The sequence below is a fragment of the Misgurnus anguillicaudatus genome, chromosome 25 (assembly GCF_027580225.2).
Source record: "Misgurnus anguillicaudatus chromosome 25, ASM2758022v2, whole genome shotgun sequence".
Classification (NCBI taxonomy): domain Eukaryota; kingdom Metazoa; phylum Chordata; class Actinopteri; order Cypriniformes; family Cobitidae; genus Misgurnus; species Misgurnus anguillicaudatus.
The window spans coordinates 20,572,382-20,587,739 of record NC_073361.2 but is presented as its reverse complement, the minus strand read 5'-3'; the positions used below and the strand labels follow the sequence as shown (position 1 = coordinate 20,587,739).

At 39.8% G+C, this 15,358-nt stretch overlaps 1 protein-coding gene across 10 annotated transcripts in view; it reads left to right on the top strand.

Moving 5' to 3' along the window:
- atp8a2 (ATPase phospholipid transporting 8A2) overlaps positions 1–12,143 on the top strand; it is an 89,027-nt gene extending 76,884 nt beyond the window's left edge. For all 10 annotated transcript variants that reach the window (XM_055181793.2, XM_055181789.2, XM_055181787.2 and 7 more), the window contains 2 exons: positions 5,859–5,950; positions 10,065–12,143. In XM_055181793.2, coding sequence (XP_055037768.2) covers positions 5,859–5,950; positions 10,065–10,174 — 202 coding nt within the window. In that variant the 3' untranslated portion in view covers positions 10,175–12,143. The remainder of the gene's footprint in view (positions 1–5,858; positions 5,951–10,064) is intronic.
- The last annotated feature ends 3,215 nt before the right edge of the window (positions 12,144–15,358 follow it).

Here is a 15,358-nt window from a genome sequence, read left to right as displayed (position 1 = left end):
TCATGCTAATTCATGTTAGCATCATGCTAGCTTCATGCTAATTCATGTTAGCATCATGCTAGCTTCATGCTAATTCATGTTAGCATCATGTTAGCTTCATGCTAATTCATGTTAGCATCATGCTAGCTTCATGCTAATTCATGTTAGCATCATGCTAGCTTCATGCTTAGTCATGTTAACATCATGCTAGCTTCATGCTAATTCATGTTAGCATCATGCTAGCTTCATGCTAATTCATGTTAGCATCATGCTAACTTCATGCTAATACATGTTAGCATCATGCTAGCTTCATGCTAATCATGTTAACTTCATGCTAGCTTCATGCTAATCATGTTAGCTTCATGCTAGCTTCATGCTAATTCATGTTAGCATCATGCTAGCTTCATGCTATTTCATGTTAGCATCATGCTAGCTTCATGCTAATCATGTTAGCTTCATGCTAGCTTCATGCTAATCATGTTAGCTTCATGCTAGCTTCATGCTAATCATGTTAGCTTCATGCTAGCTTCAGGCTAATCATGCTAGTTTTATGTTAAATCAGGCTAGCTTCATACTTAAACATACTAAAAGCCAGATAGCCTACTAAACTAAACTTCTGTCAAACCGTTTTTAACGTTCAGGCCAGGCTTTGTCAAGCCAACATAAAGTTTGTCAACAAACTTTTCTATCTAGTTATTCTTCTTCTTATATCTGGACACTTTTTCGGCACCTAACTCGTCCCGCACGGTTTGCCGTAGTCCCATGAATGAGGGCTCAAATTGACCGGTTTATTGAGGAGAGGTGTGCTATGACTTTTATAAGGGATCGGGTGCACGATTTTCGAAAGGGGGGCGAAAAACCACCCAAAAAATCCCATTGACTTAACATTGCGCCCATTTTTGACGGGTCATATCTCCGTTCGAGGATTTTGTAAAAACATGTGGGTTACAACATTTGAAGAGGGTGGTAGACTCTGTAAGAACATACATCACATTGGGGTGTAAGTTGTACCCCTGGGGTGTAAGAGGCACCCAAAATTCCCCATTGACTTATAATGGGGCAGGAAACATGCCCATATAAGGGAATAAAATCGTTCCTGATGGGATATCTTTGCTTTACAGTGTCGTAGAGATAAGTGGGTGGGCTCATTTTACTCGGGCATCCAATCAGTGTCTCAGGATCATCTCAGAGCTATTAAGCCACGCCCCTAGCAACCACTTTTGAGCACCCTAGCAACATCTCCCATAGACTGCCATTATAAAATGCCCAGATGGATATCTTTGCACCACAGTGTCATAGAGACATGGGGGTGGGCTCATTTTACTCAGGCATCCAATCAGTCTCTCAGGATCCTTACATAGGTACTAAGCCACGCCCCTAGCAACCATTTTTGAGCACCCTAGCAACATAAAATTCAAACAGTTATATCTCAGCATCCGAACATCGTAGAGACACGGGGGTTGGACCTTTTGACTCGTGACTCAGAGTGTAATCATTATGGGATGCCAACTTTTTCCCTAGCAACCAAATACAGTACCCTAGCAACAGAGTAAACAAAGCCTTATATCTCCGCATCAGAACATCGTAGAGACACGGGGGTTGGACCATTTGACTCGTGACTCGGAGTGTAATCATTATGGGATGCCAATTTTTTCCCTAGCAACCAAATACAGTACCCTAGCAACAGAGTAAACAAAGCCTTATATCTCCGCATCAGAACATCGTAGAGACACGGGGGTTGGACCGTTTGACTCGTGACTCAGAGTGAAATCATTATGGGATGCCAATTTTTTCCCTAGCAACCAAATACAGTACCCTAGCAACAGAGTAAACAAAGCCTTATATCTCCGCATCAGAACATCATAGAGACACGGGGGTTGGACCGTTTGACTCGTGACTCGGAGGGTAATCATTATGGGATGCCAATTTTTTCCCTAGCAACCAAATACAGTACCCTAGCAACAGAGTAAACAAAGCCGTATATCTTCGCATCAGAACATCGTAGAGACACGGGGGTTGGACCGTTTGACTCGTGACTCAGTGTGTAATCACTATGGGATGCCAATTTTTTCCCTAGCAACCAAATACAGTACCCTAGCAACAGAGTAAATAAAGCCTTATATCTCGGCATCAGAACATCATAGAGACACGTGGGTTGGACCGTTTTACTCGTGACTCGGCGTGTAATCACTATGGGATGCCAATTTTTTCCCTAGCAACCAAATACAGTACCCTAGCAACAGAGTAAACAAAGCTTTATATCTCCGCATCAGAACATCGTAGAGACACGGGGGTTGGACCATTTGACTCGTGACTCAGAGTGTAGTCACTATGGGATGCCATTTTTTCCCCTAGCAACCAAATACAGTACCCTAGCAACAGAGTAAACAAAGCCTTATATCTCCGCATCAGAAAATCGTAGAGACACGGGGGTTGGACCGTTTGACTCGTGACTCAGAGTGAAATCATTATGGGATGCCAATTTTTCCCTAGCAACCAAATACAGTACCCTAGCAACAGAGTAAACAAAGCCTTATATCTCCGCATCAGAACATCGTAGAGACACGGGGGTTGGACCGTTTGACTCGTGACTCGGAGGGTAATCATTATGGGATGCCATTTTTTTCCCTAGCAACCAAATACAGTACCCTAGCAACAGAGTAAACAATGCCGTATATCTTCGCATCAGAACATCGTAGAGACACGGGGGTTGGACCGTTTGACTCGTGACTCAGTGTGTAATCACTATGGGATGCCAATTTTTTCCCTAGCAACCAAATACAGTACCCTAGCAACAGAGTAAATAAAGCCTTATATCTCGGCATCAGAACATCATAGAGACACGTGGGTTGGACCGTTTTACTCGTGACTCGGCGTGTAATCACTATGGGATGCCAATTTTTTCCCTAGCAACCAAATACAGTACCCTAGCAACAGAGTAAACAAAGCTTTATATCTCCGCATCAGAACATCGTAGAGACATGGGGGTTGGACCATTTGACTCGTGACTCAGAGTGTAGTCACTATGGGATGCCATTTTTTTCCCTAGCAACCAAATACAGTACCCTAGCAACAGAGTAAACAAAGCCTTATATCTCCGCATCAGAAAATCGTAGAGACACGGGGGTTGGACCGTTTGACTTGTGACTCGGAGTGTAATCAACAGTGGATGCCAATTTTTCCCCTAGCAACCAAATACAGTACCCTAGCAACAGAGTAAACAAAGCCTTATATCTCCGCATCAGAACATCGTAGAGACACGGGGGTTGGACCGTTTTACTTGTGAGTCGGAGTGTAATCACTAGTGAATACCAATTTTCTCCCTAGCAACCAAATACAGTACCCTAGCAACAGAATAAACAAAGCCTTATATCTCCGCATCAGAACATCGTAGAGACACGGGGTTTGGATCGTTTTACTCGTGACTGGACATATAATCATATATTGCCCCCCGAAATTTGCCACGGCAAGCACCACTTCACATTTTCTTCAGGAAATGTACCTATCTAGTTATTATTTTTCTTCTGATCCCCAAAATTTCTGACTGTAACTCCTCCTAGAGCTTTCAAGCTAGATTTACCAAACTTTCCAAAAGTCTTCAGACTGGTCTGACTTAGCGTGCTATGACTTTTCTAACAGATGGGACCTACCGAATTCCTAAACGGGGCGCTCAAACACCCCAAATTTTCCATTGACTTAACATTGCGACAAACTTTGACGGGTCATAGCTGCAAGCGAGAAGTTTGTAGAAACTTGTGCGTTACCACATTTGAAGAGGCTGGCAGGCTCTGTAAGAACATACATCACATTGGGGTGTAAGTTTCACCCCTGGGGTGTAAGAGGCACCCAAATTTCCCCATTGACTTATAATGGGGCAGGAAACATGCCCATATAAGGGAATAAAAGCGTCCCAGATGGAATATCTTCACTTTAGAGGGTCGTAGAGATATGGGGGTAGGCTCATTTTACTCAGGCATCCAATCAGTCTCTCAGGATCGTCCCATAGCTATTAAGCCACGCCCCTAGCAACCATTTTTGGGCACCCTAGCAACATATCCCATAGACTGCCATTATAAAATGCCCAGATGGATATCTTTGCAGCACAGTGTCAAAGAGACATGGGGGTGGGCTCATTTTACTCAGGCATCCAATCAGTCTCTGAGGATTCTTATTGAGGTATTAAGCCACGCCCCTAGCAACCAAATATGAGCACCCTAGCAACATAATAAACAAAGCCTTATATCTCTGGATCCGAAAATCATAGAGACATGGGGGTTGGGTCTTTTGGTCATGTTAGCTTCATGCTAGCTTCATGCTAAGTCATACTAGCTTCATGCTAGTTTCATGCTAGCTTTATGCTAATTTCATAGTAAATCTTGCTAACTTCATGCTAATTCATGTTAACATCATGCTAGCTTCATGCTAATTCATGTTAGCTTCATGCTAATTCATGTTAGCTGCATGCTAATTCATGTTAGCTTCATGCTAGCTTCATGCTAATTCATGTTAGCTTCATGCTAGCTTCATGTTAATTCATGTTAGCATCATGCTAGCTTCATGTTAATTCATGTTAGCTTCATGCTAATTAATGTTAGCATCATGCTAGCTTCATGCTAATTCATGTTAGCATCATGCTAGCTTCATGCTAATTCATGTTAGCTTCATGCTAGCTTCATGCTAATTCATGTTAGCATCATGCTACCTTCATGCTAATTCAAGTTAGCTTCATGCTAATTCATGTTAGCATCATGCTAGCTTCATGCTAATTCATGTTAGCATCATGCTAGCTTCATGTTAATTCATGTTAGCTTCATGCTAGCTTTATGCTAATTCATGTTAGCATCATGCTAACTTCATGCTAATTCATGTTAGCTTCATGCTAATTCATGTTAGCTTCATGCTAGCTTCATGCTAATTCATGTAAGCATCATGTTAGCTTCATGCTAATTCATGTTAGCTTCATGCTAATTCATGTTATCATCATGCTAGCTTCATGCTAATTCATGTTAGCTTCATGCTAATTCATGTTATCATAATGTTAGCATCATGCTAATTCATGTTAGCATCATGCTAGCTTCATGCTAATTCATGTTAGCATCATGCTAGCTTCATGCTAATTCATGTTAGCATCATGCTAGCTTCATGCTAATTCATGTTAGCATCATGCTAGCTTCATGCTAATTCATGTTAGCTTCATGCTAGCTTCATGCTAATTCATGTTAGCTTTATGCTAATTCATTTTAGCTTCATGCTAATTCATGTTAGCATCATGCTAGCTTCACGCTAATTCATGTTAGCTTCATGCTAATTCATGTTAGCATCATGCTAGCTTCATGCTAATTTATGTAAGCATCATGCTAGCTTCATGCTAATTCATGTTAGCATCATGCTAGCTTCATGCTAATTCTTGTTAGCTTCATGCTAATTCTTGTTAGCATCATGCTAATTCTTGTTAGCATCATGCTAGCTTCATGCTAATTCATGTTAGCATCATGCTTACTCATGCTAATTCATGTTAACATCATGCTAACTTAGTGCTAAATCATGTTAACATGCTAACTTTTTGTTGAATCATGTTTACGGAAAGTTAGACTACTAAACTAAACTTGTTTTAAGTTTCTCTCAAACTTTTTTAAACGTTCAGGACAGGCTTTGTCAAGCCAACATAAAGTTTGTCTTCAAACTTTTCTATCTAGTTAAGTATATATACTGTTTTCCAGAATATAGTATTGTGTTTTATAGAAATATAGGGCTGTGAAATATATTAGTCAATATATCTCAGCATGTGATTTGACCTGTAGTGTCACTCATGTGTGTGCGTATCAGTTAGTAAGTGTGCCATGATTGGTGGAATAATTCGTTTTTCTCTATCTGTCCAGTCTGAACGAGCGTGCCCACCTTCTCACACGGGTCTTCAGGAAAACGCCCTCCAGCGTGGGACGCTCGAACTCCGTGCAGCAGACCGTTTCACGTAAGTTCGAGTTTGCAGCATTAAAAAAAGCATAAAAAACATAAATCGGTACATGCAGTAGAATATGAAACCTGTTTGTGCAGTGCTTAAAGGAATATTATACTTTCATAAAAAATCTAGGTTTTTTACTCAACCCCATGTCATCCAAGTTTATGTCTTTCTTTGTTCAGTCGAGAAGAAATTATGTTTTTTGAAGAAAACATTCCAGGATTTAATATAATATAATAGACATAAACATGATTACGTAATACGTAAGGTCGCGCTGGCGCATCACATGGCTAGTGCAAGACGAGAAGTTGTGGTTTAAAAGTGTTTCGCTAGATAAGACCCTTATGACTCGTTTGGGATCTTTAACTTAGGGCTGTCACAATGATTAAATAATCGTCTCGTCGCGACTGTTTGTCCTCATCGTGATGATTTCAGATCACCGCAATGATTGCAAATCTCTCTAAAAAACACAAGGGGGAGCTGCAGGAATTTTTTTTTTTTTGCAGCCACTACAGGCATGTGGTCCAGTACTAATATGACCTTAGCAGGATGGCTACTCTTTAGGCCTGTTCTGGTATAGTTTATTTTGATTTTCAGGTATTTTTTAGACACTTTATTGTGTTTATTTCTTGTGAAGAATTGTCAGTTTTTGAAAGATATATTCATTAAATAAATACTTTTAAATGTGTTATGTGTACTAATATTTACTGCCAGGTAATTCTTGCAAAAGATTTCATTTAAATAATCACAACGTGTGAAATTATTTAATGAACAAACAAAAATGAATAAGAATTAAATTTCAAAGCAATAAAACAGACAATCATTATAATTGTCAAACCACTAAAAAAAGGCAATTCATCGTCATAATCGCCATAATTTATTAGGCAATTGACAGTTAGCCAAATTTCATAATCGTGACAGCCCTACTTCAACTGTGGGTTTACACCAGATGCAAGTTCAACGATTTGCGATTTGAGTAGATTACATACAATGTCTATGCAAAGACCCAATCAGGCGCGTCCTCGCGTGGGGGGATGCGAATGACGCGATATGGGCGGCGTGTTTACCGTGAAAATTTTCAACTCGAGCGAAAAATTAGCATGACACGGAGTTAAATCCCGCGAGTAATCTAGAGCGAGCAACGCGATGCGATTGCACGCTTCGCGTTTGGTGTAAACCCACAGTTAGAGTCCTTTTTAGAAGCTTTTCCCGAAGTAAATTAGTGGAGTATTCCTTTAAAGGTCCCGTTCTTTCTGTGTTTTTGAATCTTTGATTGTGTTTACAGTACGTAATATAACGTGTGTTATATTCCCGTGGGCGGAGTTTAGTCAAAACTGTTCTAGTGACGTCATTAAAGCAGGAAGTAGAGGGCTGTGGTCCAAACCGGCCGTTCGCTGTAGGCTTTGAAAGGGGAATTCTGTTAAAGAAAATATATCGCCTGGCAGTGAACTTTATTTTTTTTATTTTACATGTATTATTTATGCTATTATAGCAACATTACACACTAACTAGGGTTTCACATGGGATCAGGAAGAACGTGACCTTTAAGGCCATTCCTTTTTTGATTAATTTTATACGTCTATGTGAGGGTGGTATACAGTGTTGGGAACGTTACTTTAAAAAAGTAATTAGTTATAGTTACTTCTCACAAATAGTAATTGAGTTAGTAACTGCATTACATCATTTTAAAAGTAACAAATTACCAGGGAAAGTAACTACTGCGTTACTTAAAAAAGTTCAAATATTACAAATAACTTTCAAAGCCAACTAGAGGCAGAGTTCATACACAAACGGGGGAAACAGTAATTTTTTTGATTACTCGTTACTGAAAAAGGTAACGACGTTAGTGACAATGTTTATTTATAACGCGGTTATTCCAATCACTGGTAGAATATGTGCCCAGAAGATGCATTGCATTTCGTCTGCGTCGAACATCTGTGTAAAAGTACAAGTCAAATACACTATACTTTGCAAGGCTGCACGTTCGACTGTGTGCATACGTTTGCGTACACGTAAAAACAAATGGGCTATAGTCCAGGCTTAAGACCACCATAAACTTTAATGCTGGTTTATAGACGGTTTCAGCAGTAACAACATAAACAGACGGCTTTTGTGGAACGAACTTTACCTCCGGTAAACTTCCACACACAGAACCCTGTGTTAAAGGTGCTCTAAGTGAATTCACGTGTTTAAAGCCCGGAATACACTGAACGATTATTGGCTGTCCCAGACGAAAGATTACTATTGTGAAACAATCGTCATGTTTCTGTGATCGTGGCTCTTCATCGGTGGTCCTATGTCGTACAATGAGAGAGGTTCAAAGACGGCAGTTTTCCCGGTCTTGTGTCCAAAGATAGCCTACAATAGTTTGCTGCTACGACCTGGCGCCGGTATTTGTTTACCACGAGCGCATGCTGGTGACGTTGCGCAACGTGTGACACACCCGCCGAAGCTTCCGTGTCATCATCGTACAGTCAACATGCCTTTCGTACCCGAGTTTAAACGATACATGTCGCACAGTGTGATAAGGTAATGATCTTATAGGAGGGCAAAAATCGTGCAGTGTATTCCGGGCTTACGACCATAAAACATTTTTTGTTACATACAGCAAACATCTCCTCACTATCTGCTTGCTACCTGACCGCATAAAAAAACGCGATCTCTGTAGACAGCCCAGGCTCCACAAACGGCAATAACAACACAGTGGCAAAACCTAGCACCACAAAACAAAGTGTTCCAGCCAATAAACGACAAGAAGGATTTGGGGGTGGGGTTTGAGCGCGTTCATGAAAGCACGGAAGGGAGGGGGAGGAGTTAGCTATGCTCCGTTTGTTTAAAAACAGTTCAAACATCAACAAAAAGTGACGTCGCACAGATTCGCTTAGAGCGCCTTTAATTTCTGAAAACAATCAAAATAAATAACAAGATTAAAGCATACAGTATCAAAAACTTCACAGATCTAACTTTACTGTGTAAAATACGGCTGGGTAAAAAATATTGATTCTCAAATTTTATTCGATCTTCAATTTAACGAAACAATGGGTCTCATTCACTAAGCATGCGTACGCACAAATTTGTGCGTGAGATGTGCGTACGGATGTTTTCACGAACAAATCGTGATTCCACAAAAACGTTCATATCAAAATGTCTTCTAAATGTACGCAAAAATGAAAGAAAAAATAAAACCACTCGTACGCAATAATCACGTACACTATAATCAAATACTAGGCTATAATTATAATAATGTTGATATATAAAATTTACATGATTATATTTTATATTACATTATTTTCTGTATTATATATTATTAAACATAATCTATATATATTATTATAGCCTACTTATTTTTTCTAAACATATAAAGAAGATGCACGTAATGACAAATCTTCACGCTTTCCTTCCTCACTTTTTAAATCTCTATATGAAAGTGTCTGCTTAATGCCTAATGTAAACGTTATGTAAATGTAATGAGAAATCCAAACGTCAATCACTTGATATCCTGTCTGTTTATTTTTATTTATTTTAGATACAGATGCGTGTCTCGGTCATATTAATTAAATGTCATATTTGTTAGCGCATCCAATACTTCTTTAATGTTACTTCTGTTGGTGGACAGCACTGGCTTCCTCCAGCGACAGCAAAACCTCTCAAATAAAAAATCCAAAGCAAAACGTAACTTTACTCATGATAAATTTGATCATGGATTTCTTTTCAAGCTCTTTTGCTTCTTTGACAAACTGCTCTAAAGTTTTCTGTGGACCAGTGCTGCGGAAAGCCCTTATATGGAGCTGGTTTGGGCGTGTTTTATGCAAATTACCAACCTTGTGCACGTGGCCGCTCATGTAGGACACTCCACTAACGTAAGAACAACTATAAGAACAAACTCATGTGCATATGCATGTGTTGTCGTTTTTGTGAGAAGTTCAAGTGTGCGTATAAATACGAAAAACGTACGCAATTATTAGTGAATGAAACCCAATATTTACTGAATCGATTCTTATTGTGCGTGCTTTACTTCAAGCAAGGCTTATAAGGAGTGCCGTAGGATGATTTTATGTAGACAACAGTAAATCATAAAATGTGACAGAAAATTTCACAGATTCTCTTATATAATCTCTTCCCACAGATGGATATGCGTTCTCACAGGAGGAGCATGGTGTCGTGTCTCAGTCCCAGGTTGTGCGTTCATACGACACCACTCGTCAACGACCCAGTCTGGAGCTGTCGACGGAGTAACAGTTGGTACAGACCTCAATGACACACCTGTGCTGGGTGATCCTGCTGTGGCCTTTTGAACTTAAAACTGAACTGGGCACAACTAGCAAACCACTCCGCCCAGCTGCATAGCGCATTGCCTCCCGCAACGAGGCCGGACTTTCTGGAAGGGAACGGATTGACGGAAATGGAGGGTTGGGGCGGGCGGGGATCTTCTCACACTGAAACGGCCAGTTAAAACGCACTACACATGAACAGACAGGCAACAGGAGCCGAGTAGCATTCAGAAGGGGAAAACCAGAGACAATAGCGTTCCTCTGCCTGTATCATTAACACGAGTCACAAGACTGCTTCATAACCGCCATGTGTCTGGATCTGGTTATACCTATATCGCGTGGGTGCACGTTTGTTTATGCCAGCATATACTGTATATATGCAGCGAGAAGGATCTCGATTCTGTTGTGTGTACGCCTTGTCGCTCCTATCTGTGACTTGAAGAGCGCCTTGTCTTACGTGTGATTTTCCGGGGCAGCTGTTTCGCTTCTGTTGTGCGTACGAGTGCGTCTGCATGTGTCTGTAAGAGGCTGGTGTTTTTGTTGAGTCTCGACGTCGATGTCTCCAGAGATCGGAGATGGCGTATCCGTCATCGCAGAGGAGGGGAGGCCACTCTAAATAAACACGAAATAACCACACACAGCGAAACACACAAATACACACTTCCCATTGCAGGCTTGAGATCAGGGAGGTGTGTGTACTTTTTTGGGTATGTGTGGGTTACAGATGCAACGCCTTGCTTTTAGATCCATCTCTCCATCAACAGACATGCTAGATAGGCATTCACGTATGCACACACACATACACATGCATCGTACCTCTCCCAATCCAACAAAGCTGCCAAAACACACAGTGATTCCTCTGAGGCGGAACCCTCAGTGCCTCTCCCACTACACTACAGCATGGATACCCTGGTATACCACACACACACACACATACATATACACCTCCGCCTCGCTCTCTTACTTCATCCTTTCCACTAATCTTCTGCTTAAAGGCGGTCTGTATCTAAGACTACGTTCACACTGTCATCAAAATCCGATTTTCTGCTCATATGTGACCCATGTCTGTCTCTTTGTATGACCGTGTGAACAGCACAAACCACGTGGAATCTGATCTTTTCGATTCTGATTTGAGCCACTTGCATATGTGGTTCTAAATCAGATACAGGTCGGATGTTTTGCAATGCGACCTCAGTCTGAACAGTCATATCGGAATTCAGGCGACTTTTACGTCATTCTAGATTGATGTGCGTCACAATTGCTGAAATATGCACCGACGGCATGTTTGCAAAACCACTTAAAAACATTAAAGACATTAAATATTAAGCTTCTGTTGCACATTGCCTTATACATGATAACACGCAAATAAGTGTGTTTGACTTTCCTGAAGCGTTGTCCAGATGACGGACCTGCACGTGACCCGGGAGCAGACTGCCTCGGCTCGTATCGTTCGCTCCCACGGAACTGAGATAAAACGCGTCGACTGGCCGGTCTGCGCAGCTCCGTATAAAGTCCACAACACCCGCTCGGTAGTCTGCACGTTAATTTCCGTATTACCGCGTGCTTGCCGTGACGTAGTTTTGTTCTTTTGCGCATGTGATGCAGTTCAGGACCACGAACAGTTCACACAGCTGTCTGATTTTAGCCATATAGTGTGAACAAAGAAAAAATCAGATCTGAGCAAAAAATCTGAATTGAGCATTAATGTTTGCAGTGTGAACGAAGTCTAAGTGCTTACTCTCTCTCTTTCATTCTCTCTCTTTCTCCAGATCCGCAATTCCCATGTCTCCTTGTTGTCTTGGACTAGTTAACCTTTAAAATTCCCTCTCTGTTTCAATGCTCGGGGGGACAACTGTAGCTTTGCTTTGTCCGCTTTTACTCAACCTGTTGAGTTTCTGGATTGTTTTGCCAAATAAACTGAACTTGTGACACTGTATCGTTCTCGTTTTGATTCTTGATTGTACTTTTTGGTTGCTCTTTTATCGTTCAGTAGATTTCATAGTTGTGTTTCGTTTATTTATCAACTCTGATCAACTCACCTAAAATTGCTTAGGGGACATAACATTGAAACAAATGAGACAATTGTTATGGGGCAGATTCTCAGACATTGTTTAAAGAGCATCTATTTCATTGCTTAAAAACAACGTTATTTTGTGTATTTCAGTCCTTCCAGAAAAACGCTTTTTCTTAAAAAATGTGATGGAATATGTAGGATATTTATGCAATTCTATGTAATGAAATTGCGGGAACTTGCCAAAATTGCTGGAACTTGAAAAAACTGTGTGAACTTGCAAAAAACTGTTTGCAGCTTTTCATTGATGTTCACGTCGCATAATTACGTCACTTCCTAACATTCCCATGACAACAGGGTACATGGCTGCGCATGTGTGAAGTAAATGCAATATTTTTCAACTTTCTGCTAAGATATAGAGACGGTTTCAGCAGTAACAACATAAACACTTTTGTGGTCATCACGTAACTTCCAGTAAACTCTGCGAAGAATAAATAACAACAAAGTCCTTTTAAAGTAGTTTATTTATATAACAAGAAAAATAAACAACGCGTAGATTACATAGGAACCCAAAACATTTGTTATTTTCGACGAGGTATTTGTTTAAGAGTTCAGTTTCAGCAACTAGTTAGACCATTAAACAAACAGAAACCGGAAGTAACGTTCGGATCAGACGTTTATCGCGTCACCGCACGTGCGCCCGATGAAACGGTCTATATGACTTTTTGCTATGATTATAAAATCATGCAAGCCCGCATATTTTGCGAGTAGAAATCTGCAATTTATGCGGTGAAAGTGCGGCGTATTTAAAAAATGCTGCCCTTGCATAAATATGCGAACTTTGGCTGATTATGCATTGAATCAAGCGATTGCATAATCGTGTTTTTCTGGAGGGACTGGTATTTGGTATAATACAATGTGTTTGGGTGGTTTATTGTTCAAAAAACACTTTTTGTTTCATATACTGTACATTTTTGTAGCTCCAGATATACTGTTTTCCTCAAACGCATTAATTTTGTACAAAACTAAACTCATCCATTTGAATAGCGCTGTGTCCCTGATTGACCAGCTAATCTGTACGTTGTGATTGGCTTGAATACCTCTGACGTCAGTCGGAAAGTGACGCTCCTTACCATGTTTGAAAGATTCGCTCACAATGCATTGCTACTTTCAAATCCCAGGAAGTAAACTGTTGCCTACAATCCGTGTGTTGGTTGTAGTCCAAGAAAAGAGTTTACGTGAGAGACGATAACTTGCATCATCGTTTACTTTGGGCTTTGTACCTTTTGCATATCTTTAACATGTGCTAATACAACACCAAAGGAAATGTAAAAACTGAAAATTGGTGCTCTTTAAAATAATCCAGGCCTTAGTTATACAGTGGTTCCCAAACCTTTTCAGCGTGTGGCCTCCCTTGTGTACGGTGCATTTCTTCGCGGCCCCCCAAAGAAAATTTGTGACAAAACTGTTCTAAAACTCAACATTTTAATTAAAAAAACAATAAATTATACAAAAAAGTAATACTTTTGGTTAGTAGCCTTATTTTTTTAGGTTTAATTACACAGAATTCATGATAAATTAATGTATTTTAAAAAATGTCATAAAACTGGGGCCCCCCTGGCAGTTTGAAAACCACTGTATTAGGACATTAAAGTATTTTTTACAAACAAACCTTAAAAAAAATACTGGTGTATATCTTGACACGAAACAACGGTATTAATATATGTAAAGATATGTCCCTACAAGGCGTTTTTAAATTTCAAACATTCATTTTAGCCTTGGGCTGGAATAATCCCTGTCTGGGACACCTCCCCTAAGAGTCTGGAGATATAAAATTAATGTCGTATAGGTCAAACTTTCTGGATTTGGGTTCAGTTTGTGACATTGTTGAAATCTCTACTGAAAGACTAATGGAGACATTTGTGAGTTGTTTGGTGCTTTTTCACTGTCAGAAAAATTGTCAAAATATGTACCCCAGCTGTCACTGGGGCTGTACCCTTTAAAAAGTAAAGCTTTGCACCAAAAGGGTTCGTTTTAGCACCTGAGAGGGACATATTGGTGCCGAAGTGATCTTATTAGTCCCTCAAAGATACATATCAAAGGTGCATACCAAATGTATACATATCTGTACCTAATGGTACATATTATGACCATTTTTGGGGTCGATATTTTGACCATTTTATCTAATGGTGTTCTCAGGAGAAATAACATTTAACATTTGCTCTCCTTCTAATCAATTTGATGTCTTGGAGAACTAATCTAGATATTATAGAGAGTTCATCACACTCTTAACATGAAGATAAGTTTATGAAGACACTTAATTCTCATTTTTAAGTATTTATGATGCTGTGTGTCATTTCTGCATCACCAAATGGGAAAGTCCCATTCCAAATTCCTACAATTGGTTAAGCCCACAGTGTTTTATCAATCTGGACAAGATGCCTAAACAAACAGCAATGTTTTGATAGCTTCACAGTGTTGTGTTCACAGTTTTGGGGAAAACCAACCTACGAATGGCTTACTTTTAGTTGTCAACCATATTTACCTTTGTGTATAAAACTGACAGGAGTATTCATAATATTTAAAACTCAGCTTCAGGTCATTCATTTTGAATTTACTGCATAAATCCATCAGGTTTTCAAAGGGATTACTGCACTACCAAGCACCCAATAGCCTTTATTTCACCATCTAGGTTAACAATAGACAAAATAAGTAGCACACTTTTTGCCAAAATAAACTTAAATTTGGTTACATATAATTTTGCCAAAATAACTTGCGAGATGTATGATATTTAATCTGGTAAGAATTTGGGTTTCATTTATTTATTTATTTATTTATTTTCATACATTTTTCGGCTATGGTTAGACGTCGATTAAATTTTTACTGCAGCCCAATTTTTTTGCCTTGTTTTAGCCTGGGCGCCTGGACTATGTTTGGACGACTGTTCGTCGGCTTTTAATTGGCTGCTGGGTATGCATGGCAGCTGATGTGAGAAATCATTAAAGGGCTCACCGGCAGCGATCATTTTGAAATTACCCGACTAAAAGGTGATTTTAACATGATCTTGGTTAGAAATACAGTCTTAAAAAGCCAGCATTTACTAGAGACCTTATAAGTTTGATTTGTGCTCGGTCCAGC